Source organism: Gambusia affinis, linkage group LG21 (genome assembly GCF_019740435.1).
Source record: "Gambusia affinis linkage group LG21, SWU_Gaff_1.0, whole genome shotgun sequence".
NCBI lineage: Eukaryota > Metazoa > Chordata > Actinopteri > Cyprinodontiformes > Poeciliidae > Gambusia > Gambusia affinis.
The window spans coordinates 16,374,940-16,400,961 of record NC_057888.1 but is presented as its reverse complement, the minus strand read 5'-3'; the positions used below and the strand labels follow the sequence as shown (position 1 = coordinate 16,400,961).

The window sequence follows — 26,022 nt, the reverse complement described above, 5'->3', positions numbered from 1 at the left end:
TCAAGTAGGATGGCGAGTAAAGCCGAGTGGCGCAGGCCAAATGGCTCGCAAAACCAACGAAACCAAGCGTATCATTCATGGACCCGACGGAGCACTGAGGAAACTGCTGTTATAAATGACAGCAAAGCAACGCAGGATAAGCAAACACGAGTCTGCACAGCATTTCTGAAATGAAAGCCATCAGTTTAAGCTGGTCTTTATGTCTCATTTGTAGGCTTTGGCGCGTTCTGAAGGGAAATTCAGAAGGGTCTGGAGTAATACAAACATCTCTAATTATGAATCCAGATAAACTTCTCTATAGTTGGACAGCTTCCTGTGCGAGGGGGGAAAAAAAAGGTGTTAACACGATACGTCAGTCATTTCGGAGAAACCTGGCCACGCTTTCACCGAGGAAGGAGAAATATAAGAACCACCTGCTCCTCCGGGGGGGGGGAACGAACTAACATTTTGAATCCAAGTCAAACTCCTTTGCCGGTTTTTGTGCTTGGAAATATCTCTTGACATTCTGGGACGGGGATTACGCTAAACAGGTGAGCAAATCACCGAGCCTCAATGTTGTTGGTGGTCCTAATGAGGAAAAGGCGGAGGGGCTTTACAGCTTCGTTTACGAGGGTCCTGCAACAAATCATCGCCGTCTTCCAGCGTTTTCGCGAGGATTTTGTTTGGACCTTTGGGAAAACGTGAGCTGGTGCTGCGGAAGCATTTGGAGCTGTGAGAAACGTGAGCCAAGCAGTTTCGACAACTCCGTCCGAAACCGGTTTGCTGACATTTGCAGCTGTAAATGCCTTAAGGGCGGAGGGTTTTTTTTTCGGCACTTTCCACTTCCACGTGTCCCCTCTGCATCCATACTGCAAAGGCTGAGCTTCAACATTTACGTTGAGATCTTTTACACAAAAAAGATCTTCTTTTTAAACACTTGGGTTACTATGTGAAACAGAAATCAAGGTTTTTCTGGCCTGAACATAACTTTCGTACTCAAATATAAAAAAACATTTCTGCAGCCAATCACTGATCCAAGCCAATCAAGAAAATATTGGCCAACTCCAGTCCTTGGCTGATTGAATGGCGAATTTCCAGTTTACTGTATAATAATGAAGGTCCTAAAAATTGTGATACTACAACTGTGGGTAAGTAAAAAGGTTGAGAACAAGAAAAAAAGCAAAGACTCCAAAGCAAAATCTGCTTTTTTATATTCGAGTTAAGTTTCATTTAACTTTTAAAATGGACTGTAAGAATGGGATTCTTTTAACAGCCCAAACTTTATTATTGTCTGGAGATTTTAGGGGATTTTTTTTTTGTATTTTTTTTGTCTAATTTCTAGTGCAAATATCTTAGTACACTTGAAATAAGATGAAACTAATTTACAAGTAACTTCTCAGCAACGTAGGAGCTCGTTTCTAAGTCAATAATTTCTTAATACTGACGAGAAAGTTCCAGTTCCACTGACAGATTATTTCACTTGTAACAAGGAAAAAATTTTTTCTTATAAGTGAAATAATTTGCCAGAGGAACTAGAACTTTTTCGTCAATATTAAGGAGTTATTGACTTAAAACAAGCTCCTACATCTTGCTGAAAGGTTATTTGTAAGTTAGTTTTGCCTCTAAGGTTTTGGCACTAGAAACTATACCAAAAATTCTTGGTAAAAGTTTGTGTTTTTATTCTACTATGCTAGTTTAAAATTATTTCCTTGTTTAGACGATGTTTCCATGCCTCGTAAATATCCCACTGGCACAAATTCACGCTTGAAATTGACCAGATAGGTATAAAGTTTAGAGTGATCTGCTCAGAATTGGCCCACAAAACCGTGATTGTTTCGTCTTTCATTTTGCAGATTTTTTCAAGACTTGTCTCGTTGACTTCCTAAACTCAAAATTGACCGAAGATGGCTGAACATTGTCTCTGTCTGGAGCTGAATAAATCCCATGATCCTCATCACTTTATCAGCTCGAGCGCCTGCCCCCGGAGCCACTATGGGCTGCAAACATCATGTGAAAGAGACAGGGAGAGACTTTAGGCTATAATGAAAAAAATAATAAACACAATCTGGGCTTTGAGGCTACCAGCTCCGTCTCACAGCCAGATTTATCTCATTCGGAGAGTTGAAATGAAAACCTTGGTGTCTGGAGAACAAACACACAAAGAGGGTTTTCCATTCCTCCGTTCCACAAGCCTCCTATTTAACCCGTGAATGGAATCTATTTATATCTACTAGACAAATTCACTCTCACATAAAGTAAGGCCACAACATCTCCACTCGGTGAGACTCACACAGGACAACGTTGTGCTGGTCTTAAGCTTAGAGTGCGTTTCAATGCCTTGTCTTCACCGGCTTCCACCAAGGATAAATGTTTTTTTTTTCTCACTCACTGGGGCGAAAGCACAGCACTGTTCATGTGTCTGCATTTGGATTTGGTCAAATTTCCACTTTATCCAAATTTCTAAACACCGGAGCCCCGGATAGCCTCCAGAGAGCCTCGACAGGAGAGAAAAGCGCCCTATGTTTAGTAGCTTTCACCATTTTTCTGCAAGAACTGCCAGCCAACTTTCCACCAAATGTTTGATATTACCTGCCCAGGCTAAATTTGAAGCAGATTAGCAGAAAAAAAATCCCACCCAATGTGTATTTATGCAGCCCTCCAAGCTCTTAATGATCCATTCTTTATTCGCCTCCAGTCGGCAGAATCTGTTCTTTTCCAGGCAAACCTCAAACTGACAGACCATTCAAATAGTCCTGCGTTAAATCTGCTGTGGTTGTTTCAGGCAACAGCGGATCCGTTTTTTTGCCAGAAAAGTCGGGGGAGAAGAAGTCTATCTCGAGGCGTGCAGGGCCGTGTGATCGCTCTCATCGCTGAGAGATTCAGACGAAGGGTAAAAGGAAAACAGCTGCGAGGTTCGAAATGAGCGAAGAAGGCCCCGGGTTTGTTTTGACACGACAGACTCTCCGTTTACCTTGAAGACGAACATCTCCCTCCTCAATATGGCCACCGTGTTGAAGCCTCCGTCGCAGATGTTCGGTATGGCGTTGGGGTGGGACGGCCTGTCTCCTGGGGGCAGCCTCGGAGGTCGCGTCTGCCTGTCTGGTTTGCGGGGATCCGAGGGAGGATGGGAGCGCGGCGGGGGCGCCGTGGGCAGAGGCTTGGTGGGCTGGGGGTTCCTATCAGGAGGCCCTGGGGGAAGACGGAGAAAATAAATCTCACTTGTCGTCACACTTTTAATCTGCAGAAGGTTGTTTTTACCACTTTTTCGACAAGCTGTGGTGGAGGGGAGTGGGATGAAATTGAAGTAATAAATCCCACCTTAACAGAGTATGAATGTAAAGTCAACGTGCTCCCATGGCATAGAGACATTTAAAAATTTCATCTCTCAATGGTGCAAAAGAAATGCATAATTATTGTTTCTATCAGGATTTCTGGTGGCACAATAAACGATACCTTAGAATTAAAAAAATAAATAAATAAATATCAATAAAATTCTTTTTAAAGAAATTCCAAACATTTTGGGGTTCATCTCTCTGTATGTAACATCTTCTCATTCCTAATTCATCTTCCTGTTTCCCTTTAGGACACAAACGTGATGTGACACCGGGGTAAGTATGTTTTAGCCAGCGGCCACTGGGTTGGACGAGAACCGTAGAGTTTAGATTTATGTCCCAAACCTCGGGCTTCTGAGGCGTTTGATAAGCTTGCAAATAGATGCAGCACAGAGAAAACCAAATGATATGAAGATGTGTTCACATTTTTCTAGCCCAAATACAGGAGCAGATAGCTTAACTTGTTGAGGAAATAAAATAAGTTAAGTAGGGTGCAGAAATGAGTTGGATTGTAACAAGTACAGCGCAATGCACCCTGCTCCGCTCCTACCAACCACTGATCCCAGATGATTTGTACTAGACTCACCCTGCACTTAAAACAAACGACAAGGTGGAGCTTGAAGATGTTAAGCAAAAAGCTAAAAATATTTAAATGATGGTTTAAAACAAAATTAGTGTCTTGGCTCGGGCCTATAACTAAAGTTAATCTGTTGGATTTAGTAGGATTGGATTTTTTAGGCCCGATCTAAACTCTGTCGTACCACGCCACACAATGATCAGGATGCTATCAATAAATAATATGAACATATTTATTATTTTTTTTTTATCTTCATACTTGGAATTTTTTCTTTAGTTTTTACATAAAACTGTAAAGGGGTAACACACAACAAGTTCAGTATCTTACAAAGTAATGCTTGCAACTTTAACCATTTAAATGGTAAACAGACGTCTGGAAGTTGCAGGACATTTTATAAATGTAAGGTAATTATGACGGTTGTTTTAGTCAGATGAGACACAAGATGGTTTCGATTCCAGTCCCCGTCAGATCCAACACCTGAAAGCGAGCGAATCTAGTATTCTAAACTTATTATTTAGGGATTTCTTTGCTCACTGAAAACATGTAGAAACACGAAGGTTACATTGCTTTTCTGAGTGAGGTTATATCACTGCCAAAAAAAAATAAAACAATGCAAGTCAGACACCATTACCAGGGGTCGCCATTAAACGTAGCCAAAACTGGATGTGCCAATTAAAGGAAGTTTCAAACTAGGTTTTCTTGAGCTTTCCTCTTCCGGGAAGCATTCTCTGTGATGGATAGAGATGAAAAAAACATTACTTTTTCCTTGCTGGATGCCTGAACACGGCTGAGTGCCATTCAACATTGATGAGGTACATGAGAGAAGGAGTGCGACGCGTTCATGGGAAAAACAGAAAAGGAGAAGGAGGTCGAAGGAGCGCAAACAAGTGGGTCGTGCGGATGAATAATTGAGCAAATCATGATGCGTGAATAACACACTGTAACTGTGAGGATATGAGTTGCCATGTGTTGACTGGGGTCACGTGGGTTGCCATGTGTTGATGCAGGAATAGACAACCGCGATATGAAAGATGCAAATGTGACAAACCACCGCGTCCTGAAAACGCCCCCAAAACGGCTTAAATCGCTGTTTTGGAAAAGTAAAGAATCCACTTAACATACTTCTGACACCAACAAAAGTCAGATTAGATAAATTGTGGGACAAACAAAGAAATGGGTGAAGCATTAATCTCGCTGGATTAAGCTCCTGTCCAGTCAGCAAAACTCATCAGCTGACTCCCATGATACTGATTCTGTTCACCGACTGAGTCAAATCCCCTGAAACACATCCCTAGATTAGTGGAGCCAGAGTGTCTGCGCAGTCATGGAAGCGTGACATGTCGATAGGCATGTCGATAAAACTCGCAAATATGCACACAACAACATGTTGGCGCAGAGCGGCAGCGACAATCGCGCCGATCACACACGGAAGCAGAAGACAGGAATCTGATCTGTGAACTGGGATAGCTTACACACGGATTACACAGGCAATCTGTGAAATATGTTTGGATTTTGCATATTTGCGAGGCTGAATAAACGAATGGAAAGGCGCTAATGTGCGATAAAGAAAATAGTAGATTGCACTGGAAACATAACGAACAATGACTGTCGTGATGACTGCAGTGTAGAAAAACTCCCACTACAAACATTCAGACTTCAGATCCAAATGTATCACTGCAGAAAATTTACACAATATGGTTTTTTCACTTTCAAAGCATACATATTTTAATCAGCTTCAATTTTAATCAGAAGCATCCTTTATTTTTTACCTACAATGTTTGTCATTTTTTAAGTAGAAAAACAGATGATATATTGTATGAAGTGCAAAGTGTAATATTATTGTTGTTTATTGGAATATTTGCGTGTATTTATGATTTATCCACTTTTCTTTCTGTACAATTTAGAGCACTTCTACGCATCTCTATAAGATGTAGTTGGACACATTTCATAAATTTCAACCCAGAAGCTCAGACTGAAAAAGGTCATCACAGGTATCTGGACATTTGGCGCCGAAGGGTCTAAAGAGTGCACTGTACCAGTAACGTCTAAACTGGGAATGTGGCAGTTTTAATCTTGATCAAAACCATTAACCTTTAGAAAACCTTGTGCCATTAGCATTAACAAAGGTTAGAAGACTGACTAGTGAAAAGTGGCTAAACTGGCCCAGTTGGATCCTTGGTTTTTACCCCAGAAGTGGTAAAATACAATGTACCCCTTACATTTTACAGGTACATTCTCTGGTAAAACCAGACTCCAAAACATCACAGAATATCGCATTGATTCATGTATCAAAGCATTGACTTAGCGTATTTACAATCTACTGCCATCGTGAATTTTATGGCAGAAATATAGCAAAATCAGCAAATTAACGATCTAAAAAATTTTTTAAGGTTTGAAAAATAGTTATAAGTTATCAATATATTCAAATGGAAACTTGCCTTTTACTCACAATATACAATGTACTGATCATACCTAATTTACTGCTTCTTGCCCTAAATCAAAGTATGACTTTCAGACAAAGATATAGGATATAAAGCTTAAATCACAAATCTTTGAGAAGTCATTTTAATATCACAAAATCTCATCTTACGAGACGTTGTGATCGGTGAATAAAAGGAAATGCACATAAAATACTATGATCCCAAATTCAAAACTTGTGATTCACAAGGAATTGAGATAAACATTGATCCAGTTCCTAATTTGGCAACATCTTGGTGTATCCTCGGTGAACTCAAGTATGCCTTTGTACACAGGATATGAGCAAGAATTGTCTCTACAGGGGCAGGAAGTCATATTCTTTAATGCCAATTGAGAAAAACATTAATTGTCCATGAATTAAAAGTAGGAAATAATTTTCCTTTAGATCTTAATATGATCTACGACAGTGATTCAACTTCGACATTCATTCTGCAAGGTCTTATCTTCATTGGAGATTGTAAGAGGAATATAAATTATCTGGAGAACAAAAACAACCGAGAGGCATTTCTTCCCGAGAGAGCAGACATAAGCTCCGGAATATCAAAGCCTCTTCTCACCGTTAGGCAAATCTAACCAGTGTCAAAAGTTGTACTCCCAGAGTTTCTTGTTTCCCTCTCGACACTCCCACGGACTACAAGTAAAAGTCCTAAACCCCTCGTAAAGACCGGTCACTGCCTCACTCCATTGCTCTGTCTTCATCTGGACTGCCTTCACCTAGTCAAGTCTTCTATTTGTAATCCGCCGTTGCTCCTCTGCACCTTGTTCCAGTTTTGTCCTGTGAGTTACATGGGTGTTGCCATGAGGAAGAAGAAGTGGGCCATCTGCAGCAGGGTAGAAACAAGGCTGAGAGGAGCTGCCATCACTCATCCTGCCCTTCAACTCTTGGAAGAAGGGAGGAGGAGGGAGGAGAAGAGACAAGTAAAACATGAGAGGGATGAGGAGAGATTTGATCGCTTGCCCGGGTCTGTCATTGCCACAGGGACGTGCCCTGACCATGTAGGCAGATGGCAGGTCGTTTTCCGTGAGTGTGTGTGTGTGTGTGTGTGTGTGTGTGTGTGTCCACTGCGTTGTCTCAGTGGAGTGGGACTAGTTTACAACAACGACAGCTGAAACTGACAACACCATTACTTCCCATCAGCTCCACAAGTCAGACAGATTGGTGGCATTCGGGATAATTAATAGTAATAAACATTTTTTTAGAAATACTTCACATCAGATTAAAGAGAAACATCTAGTCAGATGTTACAAGCCTAAAATTAGGAACTTTGCTAGTTCTTACATAAATCCTTCACCGTTTAATTGAATTTCACACTTCTGCCCTGCAGCTCTGTGAGCTTTATGACAAGACAAAAGTCTCTGCAATCACTCTGTCAATTCAAAACGGGTGTCAGCCAAGAATGTGTAGAGTAGGGGCTGCAGTGATGAAGCAGACAGTGGTCTTAAAGACAGACCTTTGGGTTTGATGTAACTTGTATGTGAAGAGATTTTCAGATCTATTGGTTGAAACCTAGCAACATTTCTTAAGCATTAAGGGTGTTTTCACACCTGATGGTCCAGGAGACTCGGTTCGATTGAGGACCAAAACTGCTACATCTGTTACAGTTTCAACTGGTGTGGTTCACTTCCACACTCCACTGTGCCAAATGATCCTAACTAATAGAAAAACCTGTTCAAGAGACTTTCTGGGCAAATGGACTAGAGTTTGATTAAAGTGGACTAAAAAAGTTTAAGGATTGTAGCCTCCAAAAATGACTGTGATTGGCAGCCAGGGAGTTTCTGGATGAAGTTGGCATCTTGCACCAGTCCAGGTGTGGATCCTCTGATGGTTCTCTGGCTTTCTCTCGCCGTCCACATGTTAGGTTAACTGGCCACCCCGAATTGACGAACCCAATCCTTCGCCCTCACCCAATGCTAAAGCAGGTAGAGAAAATGAGGAACTAGACTGAACTGCATAATGCTTCACTAACTAAAGGATCTTTAAAGGGCAACATGGGATTTACGAACCTTTATTCTCCCTGTGAAAACAGAACTGAGCATTCTCAATGCCTTTTTTTGGGGGGACATCAGGACCTCTTCGGGATTAGAGAAGTATAAAAACCTTAATATATGGACTCTTAAGACCTGGACTGAATTAGTGCAAACTGACTAACTTTTCTTTTAAACACATTTATGGAACCAAACAAAAGGGAACTTAGTTTTTCCACCAATTTGCAGCCTCATCTCATTCTTGGAAGCCAGTATTGTGATGATACTTGCTTCATGAGCCGCAAGCATCGTCACACTCCTAGTCAGAGTGAAAGAGAGAGAGAGAGGCTGCCCATGAGCTTGCCACTGTTTTTTAACTGAATTCATCTCGTCTCTAAAATAGACTGTAACCGATGCAAATTTAGAGCTGAATTGAATTACAGTGGACAAATCTAATATTCCAACAACAGCGTCTCTGTTAGCTCGGGCCTCGGCGTATATGGAGCCCTGAACCATCTGGATACCAACATCCAGATAGTGGAATAAACAAGTGTTGATAAGAGATGGGTTCACTCAGGCATTTCATCCAAAGCAAACCAAATCATGTCAAGCAGAACTTTTACTTATCACACAAGTTTTCAGGGATTAACGGTTTGCAGACATGAATGAAAGAGGTTGAATCAACAAGATTTAAAACACATCTCTCAATCTAAAGCGCTTGGAGAGAAATCATGACATCAGTATATGCTGTTGGCTCCCTTATGTTTGCCAAGTTTTTCAATTCAACACGTCATTACACACCTACACCCACATAAATCACATGCAAAATATAGACCCTTACCCTTACCGTAAATCTTCTGGATTCCCATCAGGTCGTCCATGGGCAGCTTGAAGTTGTCCGTGTCCATGTACTGGTAGAACGGCGCCATGATGGCCGTGGGATCGTTGGAGTGCTCCAGGCCCAGTGCGTGGCCGAGCTCGTGGACGGCCACCAGGAACAAGTCGTTACCTGGGAACAGAGAGACGAGGAGGGAGTGAGCAGAGCGGATGGAGCAGCTACCATGTTCAGCGCTGCTTTTGGCTGCTGCTGGCAGTGAACTGTTTTGTAGCATCTTATATCCCTCACAAGCAAACAGAGATGAATAAAAAAATCTTGGCCACGCTCTTTTTTTGGTCACCTTGCAGCTTGTCAGGTTGCACCGGTTGGCAGTGCTGGAGTACCTGGTGACTAATGGAAAAAAAAGATGCTAAAACAGGAATAGTTTTGGGTATTTCACATTTAGTAAGTAACGCAGTCCCTGTATGGTTCTAAAGTGACCAAGGACAGATGGTGTACTTCTACTGCAGTGATATCCAAACCCTTTACTAGCCAAGCATAAAGGGCTCTTTTCTCTCCTTTTTGGTTTCTTCTTTCACACTCCCTTTAGTCCTTGCTTTATAAACCTTCACAGGAAAGTGACGTTGCATTTTTGTTTTGACTGTTATTATCTGATGGTCTACCTGTCTACCTTCTTTCAAATGTTGAAGTTAATCATCTGAGGTAGAGGCCTAAGTTTATGTAAATGATACTTTCTTGAGAATCAATAAAGATAAAATATAAAAAAAAAAACATTCACATGTGCCATATAGTCTGGTGGCCTTTTCTAACTGCCACTTGTTTCCATCTTGTATCCTTTATTGTAAAATTCAGAACCGTGTGGAAATTTGATTGAACTTTCAAACATGTTGCCCCATCAGCGCTCTCCTGACTTCTCACCCTCCTCCGTCCTTCTTATCACATTTGACTGGAATGGAAAGGAGCATCACTTATTTATGACAATTCCTAGTAAAGAGGGGCACTTATCGGCTGCAAATCTGTCACATGAATATCACATCAGCGGACGGACCCACCGGATCACATCACTTCCAAGCAGGTAGAGAATTTACGAACCGGGCCGGCTCACGCAAATGGCTCTAATTGGGAGGCTCTGAGCGATACCGGACTCCATAAATGTCAGCGAGTTTTTACAGGCTTGATGGGAAGTCTTTGACAGTCAAAAAAAAAAGTCCTCTGATGACGACAGAACATTTACACAAGCTTGTAATATCGAACAAGCATCTGGAGATGTGGTTTAAATCAAACAAAGAGAGGAAGAGACTTTTAATCTGGGGGAACAGGAGAGCAGACATGCGTCTCACAGAGAAACTGTCATTCATCCCGAGTACACTGAGACAGACGACTGGCTCACTTAATCACCAGTGACTGTGAAGCAAAACAGATACATTAGCCTCAAAACACTGGCAGATGTAACCAAATCCTGGTGAGACAGAAGTAAAACATTTAGGAGGAGATTTTGTAAAGTGACAAAAAGAAAAAGAAAAACAACGGGGTAAATCTGCAGTCTTAAATGATGTCCTGGATTCTTTCAAACATGCTTTGCTTTCCAAACTCAGATAGATGGAATATTTTTCAATTAGAATAAGACGTGAGTCCAGCACCAAAAAAAAAAAAAAAAAACTAACTAAAAAATACAGCCACAGTTTTTAAAATATTACAAATTTTTTCCCTGAGTTATACTGGGTTTTCTCCAGTTATAAAACACCCTCCCACACCCGTTGCTTCTGAGGATTCGCCACCCATGTTTCAAAAGAAATGGTTGCACCAAACCGTGAGCCATCATGTCTGTAATGTTAACAACACAACACAGGCATGCTAACCTCGCTAGCTGACAAGTTAGCATGAGCCATCCAGGAACCAAAAGTTGCTTTAAAAACAGCAGAATGGCAGAAAACACATTAATTAAGGCACATTTACTGTAGGATAATAGTAGAAGATTAATTGATGCTTTAAATACAAGCATTGAGTATGACGGAGTATTAGAAGGAAAATAAAAAATTAAATAAAATTCTGAGACAAATCGGAAAATTACAAGAATAAAGTCACAATACTATGATTTTCTTCCTCTAATTTGACTTTAGTCTTTACTCTTGTAATATTATGACTTTATTCTTAAAACACTGACTTTATTCTCGTAATACTACGACTTCAGTCTCATATTATTTTGACTACATTGTCTTATGACTATTCTCATACAAATTTAATCTCATAATAGTCTTACACTTCTCAAAATGTCAGACTCTATTCTTGCAATTTTATTCTATTCCTGAATACTCCATCGTAAATAAGATCATGTCGTACAGTTTTAATTTAAATTGCCTACACACAGTACAATTATGAATGAGCAGGGCTGAAAAAGCCATGAATAAGACTTGCTTTAGACGCAATTTTTATTTATTAATTTTTTTTAAATAAACGCAGTACACATCCCGACACTGTAAAGTCTCACTCTACACTGGCTCAGGTCACATCAGTGGTCCAAACAGATTGGTGGCCTGCCTCTGTGGTTCTCCATCTCAGCCTTGATGTCTCGCGGGTCAGCTTTGAGGTCGGCTTTGTCGCTGTGTTTCACTCGCTTACGTAGCTCAAAGCGTAGACAGGTCGTCACGTCGGCCCCCCGGGGCCATAAGTACAACTAATTATCGACTGGTGGGCTTACTACATGGAGGTGAAGAGCACAGGGGGGTGTGTGAAAGAAGAGGCGGATGAAGGAAGATGAAAGACACAAAGAGTGAGGGGACTGTAAACAAGAGGGATAAAACGGGAGGAAAAGTTTGGGATGCAGAAGCAGATAAGTGGGAGAAAAAGATTCTGGAGCAGATGAACTAAGAGATACAAAAATAGCACGTGGTGTACACTAAGTCAAAAGGGCGTTGGGAGTGATGGTTACGTGAGGAGAAGTGGGTACAAACCCGAACAAGCCAAGAAGAGGAAAATGATAAGGCTTGGCTCGATTTATCTTGTGCGAGGTTCCCGTGTTGCCGCGATCGCAGAAGATGGAGATGATGAATTATACAACGCTAACCTTTGACCGATGCATTTATAACATCACCTTGCTGTCAGGGAACCCAAACACACACGTAAAGCAGAAAACAGAGGCTACATAAACAATGCATGACATGAAATACACCGCAAAAAGCTACTCGGGGGGCCTTGTGTGGCAACCCACTCAGAGCAATGTTTTTCTTTTAGTTGTCGTTCAGAAGCAGGAGAGCTTATCACACGGTGATTCATCATACCTGTATCTGCTGGCTTAGCATAAAATTAGCTTCTCTTTAAAGCATGAAAGCTATTTTTGAAGAGGAAAATTGGTGGGAAAGGAAAAAAAATAATCACCTCTGGGTAAATAATTATTATGCAGTTTAATTTTTTTGTTTGTTACATAAAGTGGGCAATGATCACAGTGGCAGCCCGAGGCAGACGCAATCTTGCAGAGACTCAGCAAGGGATAGGTCAAGGTTGCTGTTAATGAGATAGTGTGGCTGAGTGGAAAGGACAAAAAAAAAAGAGGAGAGATAAAGAGGGGGAAGATGGAGTAGAAGAAGAAAGAGGCTGGAGATTTATGATCACATGTACCTTTGCTTTGCCTTTCCCCACCGGGTTCTCAGCAAAGCAAACAGGACTTTTGATTAGAAGCCTGAACCCTCTGGCTGGCTGTTCTCCACGCCGCTGCGAACCATCAGCTGGTTGGAGGGGCGCGCCTGACATGACAAGACTGGATATGAGACATAACTGCACAAATAACAACAAAGGAATCTCACAAATCACAAGCAGGGGCTCTTGTCGATGCTGTTCAGCGGCTGTAATAGCGCAGGCTGTCAGCAGGTGCCTTCAGGAGCCAGTAACACTGTCTGACACTTGGCTGCTTAACTAAGCGGCCCCCTTGGTTCACCTGATACATGACATCTAACAAAAGAAAAAAGCAAAAAAAAAGCAGAGGCAGCCCAGCAGGATACTCCAGCCTCTTGCTTCCTCTGAACTTGTTATCCTTCGCTTTTAAATGCTCAAGGTCACACCTTTATCTTTTGCCTCGTTTAAGCAAATGTGAGGAGCTAGTTTCCGGCGCCACTTCCTCCTGTGGCATTACCATCATCTTAAAGACCCTAAAACAAAGTAGCTACACCTCCTCTTCTTCTGTCTGTTGTAAAGACGGCATCCAGGAGAGATGAACAATGTCAAAACCCACCACGCTTTTTGTAGAGAAACACAGCTTCAGCTGCTAGCCCGCTTCACGTCGCTCCAGCCTTAGCAAACATAAGCACTCTCTTTGTCCCAGAGGAGCTCAGATGTTTTCCCCATTGTTCAGCTCCCACAAGTCCCTCTGCAGCTGACACTGCGCTTTCAGGAAAGGACTCGGAAAAGGCTTCCAGTGTTAAATGATATTTTTTTTCCCCCCTGCAAGTGTAATACAAAAAAAAATGAGACGGTGTCAATCAACAGATAAAGGAGAAAATGGTTATAATAATAATTTAACACACACAAACACACACACACAAAGTAGTCCAGGTGTTATATGCAGAGGCAATATTATTGTTAAGGAAAGTGTCTATGGTAAATCTATCATTACAATGCCTATAACACTCAATTAGGTCTGGGCAACAAGACGGGGTGTAGCTGCTCTCACAGCTAGCTAATGTAGGTGGGTGGCATCAGCTAACTCACTCACTCACTCATTCTTTGGTCAGCTAGCAACAACCTGCAATACTTGAAATTGGCAACAACCTTCGTTGAAGCTAGCAGCATCTTTGAATAACTAATGCAGCAGCAATTTCAGGTTTTACCACTGTGCCTCAAGATGTCTACATAAATAAAATACAGCGGCGTGGAGTAACAGGAGAAAATGAGCACAAGAGCTCAAGAGGATAAAACAAGAAAGTTCACATCACCAATTTGGCAGTATTTCAGTTCCCTAAATCCAAAACTAATCAATATTTATCTATATTGACCGACATGAAAAACTTGTATCTTGCTACATTTTTCGGCCATTTTGTCCAGCCCTGGAGTCCATATGGTCCTTTAGCATCTTTAGCGACTATTGACTGAGTAACGGTTTGGCTTGGGGGTTCGTGATATGTGTGACATTAGATGTTTCCACTAAAATCTATAGTTAAAAGTTCTGATTTTCCTTGTGTAATTTTTAATATATAATAATACTGAAAGTTAAAATTAATTTCCTCCTTGAAGTGCAATTGTAAAGTCAACAGAGACGTAAACAACATAATTCTGACAGATTACAATATAGTTTATAAGACTAATAAAAATATTTTTCAATGTTATAGTTTAAGCATACTAATGCTACAGTTATGTGTCTGATTTCCCCTTTACTGTACAGCAGAGCAGAGAATTAGTTATGTTCACAAAGCTCTTACAATCACGTGTGACTGTATCATATGCCGACAGATAGTTCAACAATGTGGCAGGAAAAGGAAAAGGAAGAACCCGGAGAAAACCTGCAACACTGACACTAGGTGTTTGTTCAGGCCGGGACGCCACGAGAAATCAGCGCAACCTTGACCCTGAAGCAAGCTGGAGATCCCGTTTGCCAAGTGAGGGGGAAAATCAGATTCCAAAGGTGGCAGCCCAAAACAGTGAACCACACAGGACAGTGTGTGAAGGAGCCCTGGGCTGCCCAGGAGTGCTGCGCTGTGCTGAAAAGCAGCCAGGGGATCTCAGCCCAGTGGTCCGGCATTTGGCTTAGTGGGGCCCGAGACACGCACTCTGCTCGCTGTCCAACCAGAGCTGTGTGCCTGATTTGACAGAGTGGCCATTGTGAAGGATTCAGCCAAAGTACAACGCTCGCATTCTGCTCCTTTTATTTTCACACCCTCTCCGCTTCCAACAGCCCCTCTCAGGACAGAAAAGAAACACGCAGAGAGCCATTTGGTGCATTTTCCCAAATCAACTTGGAACACCACCACTGTTCACACGGGAGGCTTTCAGATGTAATCTTCCTCCTAAAAATATCGAAAAACTTGTTCGAAATCGGAATTAGTTTTCAAAAATAGGCTTGTTTTTAATTTATAAGAAAATGTTGTTCTGTTTACATACGAATGCATACTGGGTACGTGGGAAAGAAAGCAATCTGTGGCTCCCATTTCTTTTCTGCGCCCGTCGTCTCGCTCTGGGTTGTTGACACTGATCGAGCGACACTTGTGCTGCCGAATCTATTACACTTAATTCTCACGAGCTTGTCAGAGAACACAACAGCAGCTGATGAGAGCCCCATATGCGCACCGGAGTAATTATTTACTTACAAAGACTGCTGCAGAATGGAACCCGGTGAATGGAAAGCTGCCAGGCGTTTGAAAATGTGCCCGTTTCTGTGCAATCGCGGTAAACAAATTAAAAAGAAAAGAGCTACACGATGCTACAAGAGAACACATGGCTTTCAGGTTCTCAGACTTTTCTTAAGGGAGCACCCAAGACAGGGATGAGTGTAGGTCTACGTCGAACCATTAGTCTTTATTAATTCATTTGTCGTGGCAAGCCAACGGACTGTTGGTGTGCATTTATGCACATTAGTAGTGGATGGTATCCAGTTACGGCAACACAAAATGGTGGGATAAATGTTCTTCTGAACATTGAATCACTGCTCTGTATAAGACTTGATGTAGAAATTCAAAAATAGATTGGCCAATCGTTGAATTGATAGTTGACATTGTCCAGTAAGAGTGAACCAATTTCTTGGCCAGCTGATTTATCGGTGATTTATTAGTGAGCGTCCGATACTTACATGTGAAGCAGATCTTTTCCCCCGATGTTATCTACCTCAAAAAAGGTCTGAAAATCAACCACTGTCCTCTTCTGCTTTCCTGTGAGAGAAGTTTGACCGACAGAATCTTATTTTACTCAAAAAACATTGACTAATACCTACGAAACAACCTTGTTTGTTTATCAGTCAGCCATCTTTCATGGCAGAGCAAAAAGGAAAAGTAGCTGAATTTCAGGCTTATGATCAGAAGGTAAGATCAGTTTCACATTTAAGTATCGCACAAAATAAAGAAAATCTGGGCCGACTGATTGGTGTAAAGTAAGTGAAAACATGTAAAAGCTGGTCATCGATTACAGATGGAGGTTTATATTGTTATAAAATAGATTTTTCTATTAATTATTGAGTGGAGGGTTTTATTTTTACATCTCTACAATTTTCATGTGTCCCATAAGTTGAGATTTATTTAATACTCAGGTCAGCATCGTGTTTCCTGGAATGAGGGTTTTTCCAGGAAACATTTGTTTACATTTTAACAGCAGATGTAACGTTTCGTCGATAAGCAAGTTGGAATTAGGTTGGTTTTATTCAAAAATTCATGCGCTCCGCGGCTATTACTTAAAATAAACATAGATACATCCAGGCACTGCAAAATTTATTGGACTCTCTTCTCTCCATTCATGAACACTTAAAATAGCACGGGTCTCTTGAAAGGCTTCCACCTCTGCTGTCACTTTTAGTTTCTTTCCGGAACAACTTATGCTTTATATTTCTGTAGCTTTTTCAAACGTTTCGACTACAAAAATAAACTCCTCTACTGTTTCACCTTCCTGTCTAGTTAGTTGGACAGGGATTCACGTTTCCAATATTGGATCCAAAGACACATTAATGGTACCTGTCAAAAAGTCTCCAAAATGTCAAGCTTTGCTGCCTTAAAATGCGAAACATAAGTTGAATCAAAAGTGATACTCCTTCAAGAGTGAGAAAACTGCATTTTCATATAAACTCACCGATCCTTGGCGGGGTTGTTTACACTTTTTGTTCACTAAGCGTAATGCTCAGGAGGATCTGAGTGACTGGTGGGAGGCCTGATCGAGTCCCTGAAACGTGCACCTCTGACACAGTGTGTGTGCGCATGCGTGCGTCAGTATGTTCATGTGCGGGGGCAGAAGAGAGGACCGCCACCCACATGGAAAGTTGATGCTCTTGCCAGTGGGCGGCCATCTATTTCTAGTGGCGGCCTGGTGGGCGGGCGCGCATGGTGATATCTTCGCTTTTGTTTCTGCTCACTTCATCTCGTTTTCAGCGGGGTAAAGTGTGAAAGCAATGATCTAAATCCATTTTGTCTCTCCAAAACCGGCAGTCGGAAAACGCGGTTATGTAACTCCTGGAGATATACGCAGCTATGATAAACAAGGTGTTAAAAACGTCGGTTTCCGGTAAATTCGACTAAAAGGACGATGGCAATGGATGAGGGGCTGTTATTAAACTCTATTCCTAAATATATGTATTCACCTGAAATCCCACCAGAAAGAATGTCTTTAGGTTTCCATCGTTAAGTTCCACCAAAGATATAAATGTTTTCTCAGCAATATCAATGTATATAATTGCCATATTGTGCTTTAAAACCCTAGTTTTGCAGAAACAGTTTTCCACAAATACAGGTGTTGTGCCAAACTTTTCTGTTGTCTGTCATTTTGACTGAGGAAAAAAATCTCATCCTAATCTATTTGCTGCCACACAGCAGACTGGAGATACAAGCAACGCTTCAACCAAACTTTTGAAATCAGGGAACATTTCTCCAAGTCAAGACTCTCTAGATGAAGCGTCTTTGTGATCCTCTGCACTGGTTTGAGTGGGTGGAAACCCCACAGGATACGCTGCTTTTGAAACAGTGATTCAGCTGCACAGTTAGTTGCATGAATTTTGGTGAAATTTGGTGACAGATGGCCTATTTTGTCAACATAAAAAAACCTCCAAAAAAACAGAAACATTTACTTTACCCCTGCACAAATTGAAAAAAGCTTGTTCCCTTAAAGTTTTTATACTTTAATATCTGGAGAGAACAAAAACAATCAGCTCATATTTTGTTATTTTCACTCTGAGAATTTCATACAATCCCTAGCCTTTATCCAATTGTGATTAAACTGAAAAACGTGCATCAAATTACACTTTAGTTGATCAATCAATCAATCGAATTTTATTTGTATAGCACATTTCAGCAGCATGGCATTTCAAAGTGCTTTACCTCATAACAAACACAAAGTAATGAAACATAGAAGTTAAAGTTAAACTTCAAAGTTAAAGTTTGTTTTGGTATATTCATCTTGTTGATCAGAACCAACCACTGGGTGAAAATATACACCTGACTGTCATTTAAAATCTATTTCCTATTTCTACATTGTATCAAATCACAATGCTACATCATACAATGTCGACTGTCACAAAGCGTACTTAGAGATAAACTCCCCTCTCTGCAGTCTGCTCTTCCAGTACCCTTGAAACGCGTGAGCTCTGCTTTCTGAGCCATTTCGCCTCCTTTGTCCTCCCACAAGCTCTTCTACTTGCAGTAACTAAGCCATCAGGTCTGTTTCAGCTGCCATGCTGGATGTTGTCACGCCCATACATGTGTTTTTACTGAAAGATGTGGATCCGCCCTCGTAGTACGAAAAGTATTTGATTCTCTGAGTTCATATCCTCTGAGAGGCAGAGAACCGGAGACGAAGCGGAGGAGATTGAGACAAAGATAGAGGGAGAAGGTAATAAGGAAGATTAAAAAACTTTACTGTATCTGTGCCGAATGGGGAAGCTTTCTGAGCACCATAACCTGGAAAGATCGAGGATTTACTGCCTCTGCAAAAGAGGCGATTAAGCCGAGGGACTGCTGAAGTAAAAGACGAATTTGTGGGAATTCTTTTCTTGACTATATTTACCCATTAAAATATTTTGGTGATTTTACATTTTAAAAAAGTCTAGAATAAATAAAGTAATATGAAAAATACAGACAAGCTGATTTTTACTAATGAATAGTCTGAACTGACCCTGAAAAATTGTTTTACGCTACAAAGGACACAATGGATGATAAGGCTAAGAGTTATATTATTAAATAGGGAAAGGTCTACACACTGCATTTTCACAGTTTTAGTGATGATGTTTTCATATATAAAAAGACAACACTGTAAAAATCAAGTTTGTTTTTCTCCTTGGAGAAATTTAAAGCTTTTAGAGGTTTGCAACTTCATCTAATGAAACGCTTACAATTTTCTTCCTTCAACGGGAATTATATTATAAACAAGAATCAAATTTCTAAGACTCAAAAACTCGTTAATGGCAAATTATTAAAAGAACATGCATAAATTATCAACTTTTTGTCTACTCCCAGGTTAAAATATCAATGTAATACAATTACCAATGCAAAAAATTTAAGTAAAAATGAAATAAGGCTCAAGACTGAAGAAACCTTCCCTTTACTAAAATATGATGCTCTATTGATGCAGTTTTGCAAGTATTTCTAAGGCTCAGCAAAAATGTCCTCAATATTTAAAAGGATCTAGTCAGTCAAAAATGTTGACTACTTCACATAAGCAGGCTATTTCCTCCTCCATGTCTGCACACCAATACAGGGCCTGACACCATAGAACCATAGAGAGTCACAAAGCACAGAAAGAATGCAACTATTTGGCCCAAAATGCACCTGAAAAAAGAGCCATTACTTGTTGGAATGGAATGAAAAACCAAAACACCAGTAGGACCTATTTGCAGACGCGTTGGCTAAAAAAAGAAATCGATAACAAATCTGAATGCATGACGATGCACAGACAGAGGAACCTCACTGCCTAGACATGGAACAACTTCCTAAAGCTTCGTCCAAACAGCATGCAGACGCATTCTTTCCAGCACTTGGGAAAACATATGCTGCAATCCTGACATCTGGACAACAACGCAAAGTTACTGCCTCCTAAATGTTGCAATATGTTGTAACAAAAAAAAAAAGAGAAAAAATTCTGTTTCAATTTAACTAGTGCAAGGCATATGGAGTTCATATGTAGGTTGCCGTTATTTCTGATGATTATAGATTAGAGGTAATGAAAACCAGAAATTTAGTTTCTCAGAAAATCATAATACTACCTGCTTGAAAGTTAAGTGGAAGGAAAAAACAGTGGGATTGAAAAAGGAAGCTTGTAAAGGCAGCTTTGAAATAGTAGTGAAGAAAAGCTCATTTAAAGATTTGTGATTGATTGATTGATTGAGTGGTTATACAGTTCAGTTGGACATACTTTTCAGTTGCTGACATTTATTTCCATTTAAAAAGTAATTTTCTGTTTTTTTGAAAAACAAAACTTGACGTTTTTATTGGCTGCAACCCATAAAATCAATAAAAATAAACATAAATATTTTATGGATTTGGTATCGATTTCTTTTAACAAATTCATGAAACAACTTTTGAATGACATTCTAACTTAGCGGGATGCACCGCCAATCAATGAAGTATAACCAAGTTTACAGAAATACATTTTCTAGCTGTTTGGTGATCAAATCCGGTCAGCATTTGCATATCTGGATTGTTTAAGTTTTAATTGTTTTGAAAAATGGCCGAGGGGCATCAAATGTAATTCCATCTAAAGGTGCCAAGCTCGGGGAGAAGATGTGAAGCAAGGCGGAGTGAGGAATAACAGAAAAACAGAAACAGGAAGGAAAAGACAGAGAGCACTGCTGCCTCCTCATCGCTCAGTAGGAGAAGCAAACTAAAAATAAACCTGCAAGGACACCATATGCTCCTCTATTTCTCAACAACTCTTTATCTTTCCTCTCTTGTACTCTCCCGTACTCTAGTATCTCTCATTTCCTCTGCACTCCTCTCTGTCCCTCTGCTTGATTTCTTTTTATTTCTTGACTCCACGGAATATGTGCCCCGCTGAGAAGCCGAAAATTGATTCCCTTTCATTGTTGGGAGGCTAAAAAAAAAAACATCCGAAATGACAGCTGCTTTCAATGTGCCATCTAGTAAGGGGATTGGACATCAATGATAAACCGTTCTGCCAATCGACGTCTGGGGAGACGAGCTTCCTCCTGCGACCATCAATCAATCAGCTGATGAAAGTCGATGCTGTTCCGGCCTCCTCGCCGTGGCCAATCCCGACTCTTGTCTGGTGCCCCGGCAACCCAGCTTCTGCTGTCCAATCCTGCTACCTGGAAACATAAATTATTCCTTTCTCCCTTTTCTCCAGATGGCGAATACTTGGTTTTTCTAACCTCGCTGGTTCATTTTGCAAGCGCGGGTGAGGAACATAAAAAAGCCTGTTAAAAATATTTTTAAAAATCTCTCATTTCCTGTGTATGGGATGCTACATGGTTTCCTCCGATGAAGACCTTCCAGGTCTTCAGCGACCTCCTTGGCTGAACCCGGATGCTTGTGTGCAGTCACAGTATATAAGTGATGATGATATCTTTTTCTGGTGCGTAGTTATTTCTGTACATTTAAAAAAATAGAAATAAAACATAAAAAGTCTGGAAGTTGGAATAAAAACCAGCTTATCTGTTCCTGCATGATTTGCTTTGCTTTCGCATACAAACACGGGCGCCTCATGCACAACAATGACCTTGTGATACCGCACAGATCAGTGCTGGCTTGTTTACCTTTTGTGACTACCAGAAATAATAAAAAAACAAAACATTAATAAATAATAAAAAACAGACAATCCAATCATCTCCATGTCCAGTTCCAGTCCTTTGTTTCTGCCTTATCCCCAGTTCCCACTAAATCCCTCCACAATCCTCTCCTTTCCGCCCTCCAGCATCCCAATTTCTTTTATGCTGTGATGTTTCGAGCAATTATTCTCCATCCTCTTACTCTATTAAATCTCTCCCCCTTATCGTAGCCTATACATTTAATCTTCCATTCATCCATCCATCTATTGATCCCTCAAAGCTATTCCACTGTGAGCCTCGAAAAGCAATAGTTGAAGCGTTCTGAGAAGGTTCAGAAGCTGCGGGGAGCATCTTTTTTGATGCTGCTTTTGCTGAACGCACGAATGCTAACAAAGGATGCCAAATAGCCTTTTGTTTGCTATGTCGTGTGCTTTATTTCAGCCAGGTGGAGCAAACGTTTTAGTGCACTTAAAGTGACGATTTTTTATAAAACTACTTTCTGTATAAGAAAAAAAATACACATAACTTAAACCTTAAAACATATTAGTTTAATGACTAATATGTTTTTATTAAATAAAATTAAAAGGAGAGAAATTTTCAACGCAATCAGATTTTAGAGTGATTTTGATAATCAACAAGTCTTGCACTGACTCAATATATTCAGGATTTCCTGACCACTTTGGGCCAAAAGAGTAAACACCCAATAAATATGTTAAATAAGTGTTAGTTAAACTAATAAATAAACAGGTCAGACTGCCGCCAGTCTGAGGTACTAAATTTTCATCAGTGCAGACAAAGCATCTGCGCAGGGCAGCAGTGTTTTGTGAAGTATATGTACGGTGTAAATATGGACATATGTACAAATGTACATGTTTCAAAGTAAAATTTTCTACAAATAAAAAAAGAAATCAGCGGCACCATTTCTAAGATGGTAATCAAACTGTCCATGTTTTGATATTAGATACGTTTTAAATGCAATCAGGCATAATTACGTCCTTTAGCCTGTTTTATTGATGAGTATTTCATAGACTTTTTACTGTTTTGCCAAAGTTGTGTGATTTTTGTAGTTTTTTTCACATTGCTGCAAGGAAAGTTTCCCTAAAGAGACAACGATAAAGTGATAAAGATACTGATGAGCTTACTGGTGAGGCTGAAAACCAAAAATAAAAGTAAGCCTTTTCTTCGAACCTCCAACTTATAAGTCAGGGTTCAATATAAAGATTTAACTCATTAAATCTTGCATGTTAGGAAGTCTAATACCCCTTTCCCTGGAGATGTTGCTGGGATTAACTCTGGGTACGTTTTGTTTCCTTTCATACAACGTATTCCAGACTTGTTAACCACCAAATAGTCGCAGCCAATAGCCGTTCAAACAGAGTCCAGGATTGATTTCTGGTACGGATTGATATGTAGACATTTATGGCTCTGCAATCTGATATTGTTAGACTGAATTGAAATGACCCGGTTTCTTCTGAATTGGACTTTCAATGAATTGATTGCATATAGTTTGATATGATCTGGACATGTTTGTCATGTCCTGATTTCGTTGCGGGTCGATGCTGCATAAACTGAAATGGATTGAGTTGAATTGCTTAGTGATAAAAAAATCCTCGAAGAAAGCTGCTGAAAAATACAAAATAATAATAATAAAAAAAAGACATCAAGCTCTAAACTAGTTTTCCACTGACACTATGCTGATTCTGTTGGTGTCAGCTTTTTTTGTGGCAGGACAAGTAACACGTCTCCTTCTTTCACAAACCTGTTTTGCTGTAATTGTTACATAAAAAAATGATTCAAGCTACTATATTAAAAGATGCTTATGGTGTAATGAGATGCTAACAGTGAATTGCAAATTAAATACTGAAAATCTTTCTTCATGTCCTGCATGTACTGATCAAGTAAAGCCTTTTCTCCTGATTGCAAACTCACACCAAAAGTTCATTCAATTTTTTTAGCACGCAAGCAAAGACGCAGAAAGCAGAAGCTGAAAATTTATCAGCGAGCCGTCATGAAGAAAAGGCGTCTGAAAATCTTTGCAGCAAAATCTCTTTACTAGTCTGCTTTCACACTCATAAAGGGGTCTGAGGTTGCTGTTTGGCATGAGTGATGTGATCATGAAGTTGGCTGTCATCCATGACTCTTGACTCCCAGACCCCCTACACACCCACACACACACGCACACACACACACACACACACACAGCATAGACGAGAGCAATCAGCGTAAAGCGGGGAAGAAAACAAACACGGCTGACTGAATGTTGGGTTCAGCTCCGTGGAGTGTTTAGATCTTTTCTCAGCCCTGACACACACACACACACATATAATGCCACCGTTGCAGTTACCAAAAAATAAAAAAAGTAAATGGTCCTTTAAATCTAATAAGATGTTATTAGCCGATACAGCTGATGAATTGCTGGAAGTAGAGTCTTGACAGATGCTCAGCAGCAGCTATGTTATGTTTACATGCATCAAAAGGCTACAGCTGGTACTCATTATTAATTAATCTGCCGAGCATGTTCTCATTTAATCATTTCCCTGTAAAATCACCCAAAATATTTAATTTGCAATTACTTAAAGCTCGAGAAAAACATGCATAGAAATGCAATTTTCTTTGATCAGAGCGCTTCTCTGCCATTGCCTTTTTTGTTGCCTTTATCATCTGCACGTGCAGCAGGCAGTTTCTGTTGCTCGGCATATCCAAGTCTCTGAGAAAGCCATTAGTTAATCCTAATAACTACACGCATCATCCTGTGCTGTGTGCTAAAAATCCCTTTGCACGTAACTTTGGCTTAATCCCCTACCCTCAAAATGCCTCAGCGTGAATGAAGGTGCAGAGAACCCTAAAATGCACGCACATCTCGGATGTGTGTGCATTTGTTTATCTCCACGCAGACAGGAAATAATCCTCTAGTGTGCACTAGTGACATCACAATCAAGCACAACATCTACGACGCAACGTTGGCAACGGACACCATGCCGACTGATCCTTGTTGACAACAGAGCACATGGGATTAGGAAGGACAGACGTGGGGGGAGGCTTTGCGGACAGCAACTCATCCAGTGTGCATCTAAAAAAAAAAAAAAACCAAAAACAACAACAACATAAAAAGAAAAGTAGTAAAAATATTAAAATAAAATTTAAAAAAAGCGGGAAAAAACCCCCGAGGGAAACAAGATTGAAAGAAACATGAGGGAGAGGCAGAGACTGTGTGCTGCTCTGAGCTAAAATTACATCACACCCAGCTGTTACCTACAGAGCTCCCATCCTGACAGAGGGGGAGCATGGGATGAAACAGTTATCATGAAAAACATCTAAAAGCAGGAAATATATTTATTTTTAGAATGTAAAATAACTACTTATGCGGTTGGTAGAAATGTTGAAGCTTAACAGCTCTGTCGGCTGTGTGTTGTAGTTGCCTGCTTAATGCGAATGCCGTTTATCGCTTCTCTGTAAAGTTCTGAAACATTAAAGCTTCCTTAATAAGAGTCACTCTAAGTGTCCACACTTTGACAGTTCATATGTTTCGGGACTGGAAATACTCACAAGCAGACATGTTTGTCTTTCTCTTGAATGAGGCAGAAGTGCCTGTAGTTCAGCAACAGATGGGGGAGGGGACGTCGTGCATTCTCCAAACTAATAACTGGTCATTCTTGTGATTTTGTGCTTTTAAAGTTTCATACCTGTTTTGACAACCGCCAACTCAAAGTAGTTTCTGTAATATTCTGAATGAAGTTATATGACTCCAACAACACTTTGAAAGGCCTGGAAGACTATAGTGAACTATTGGTCACTTTGAAATATTGCCAAAGTATAACTTCAGGGTTTCTCTCAGTGTTTTATAAGCCTGGAGGCCACCAGGTTTTACTTGTACCCCCACCAGACTAACCATTGCTGATGTATTTAAGTCTTTTTAAAATGTTTGCATTTTTTTACATTTTATACTTTGTGTTCAGGTGTTAATCTTCCAATCTTTCAATAAAACACACACGGCTGACTGAATTATCAAGTGAAATTTTCAACCTTCATTCTTACGCAACTTTGAGTTTGATATATAATCTAAATTACCCTGCATATTTAAGCACAAGCCTTAAGCATAAACTGATGCAGCGGCTGTCCAACCTGAAGGCACTTTGATCTTTGACTTCATATCAAAGCGTCCTTGGCCTTGGGCGTTGAGCCAAGCACTTTCCTTCATCTGTTCTGCAGCTTGGGAGCGGACAACAGAGGAGCATTTCTATAAATTACAGTATAAAGAAAGAAATGCAGAATGCGTGTGTGTGTTTGTGTGTAAGATTGCGTGAGCGAGTAAATACGGCTGGAATGTTAAGTGCTTTGATTGCGAAGCCCTATCACTAATTATTACTTCCTCTGTTCAGTTTTCAGTATGCAAATTGCAGAGCTGCTTTTGGTGCAGTAATACCACTCTATGATTAGCTTTAATCACAGTTTTAAA

General features: G+C 40.4%; 1 protein-coding gene across 4 annotated transcripts in view; it reads right to left on the bottom strand.

Moving 5' to 3' along the window:
* LOC122824055 (matrix metalloproteinase-16-like) overlaps positions 1 to 26,022 on the bottom strand; it is a 74,929-nt gene that overhangs the window by 18,612 nt on the left and 30,295 nt on the right. For 2 of the 4 annotated variants that reach the window (XM_044104244.1, XM_044104248.1), the window contains 2 exons: positions 9,173 to 9,340; positions 2,951 to 3,168 (listed from right to left, as the gene is read on the bottom strand). In XM_044104244.1, the coding sequence (XP_043960179.1) occupies positions 2,951 to 3,168; positions 9,173 to 9,340 (386 nt within the window). The remainder of the gene's footprint in view (positions 1 to 2,950; positions 3,169 to 9,172; positions 9,341 to 26,022) is intronic. The other 2 variants (XM_044104245.1, XM_044104249.1) reach the window with 1 other exon arrangement.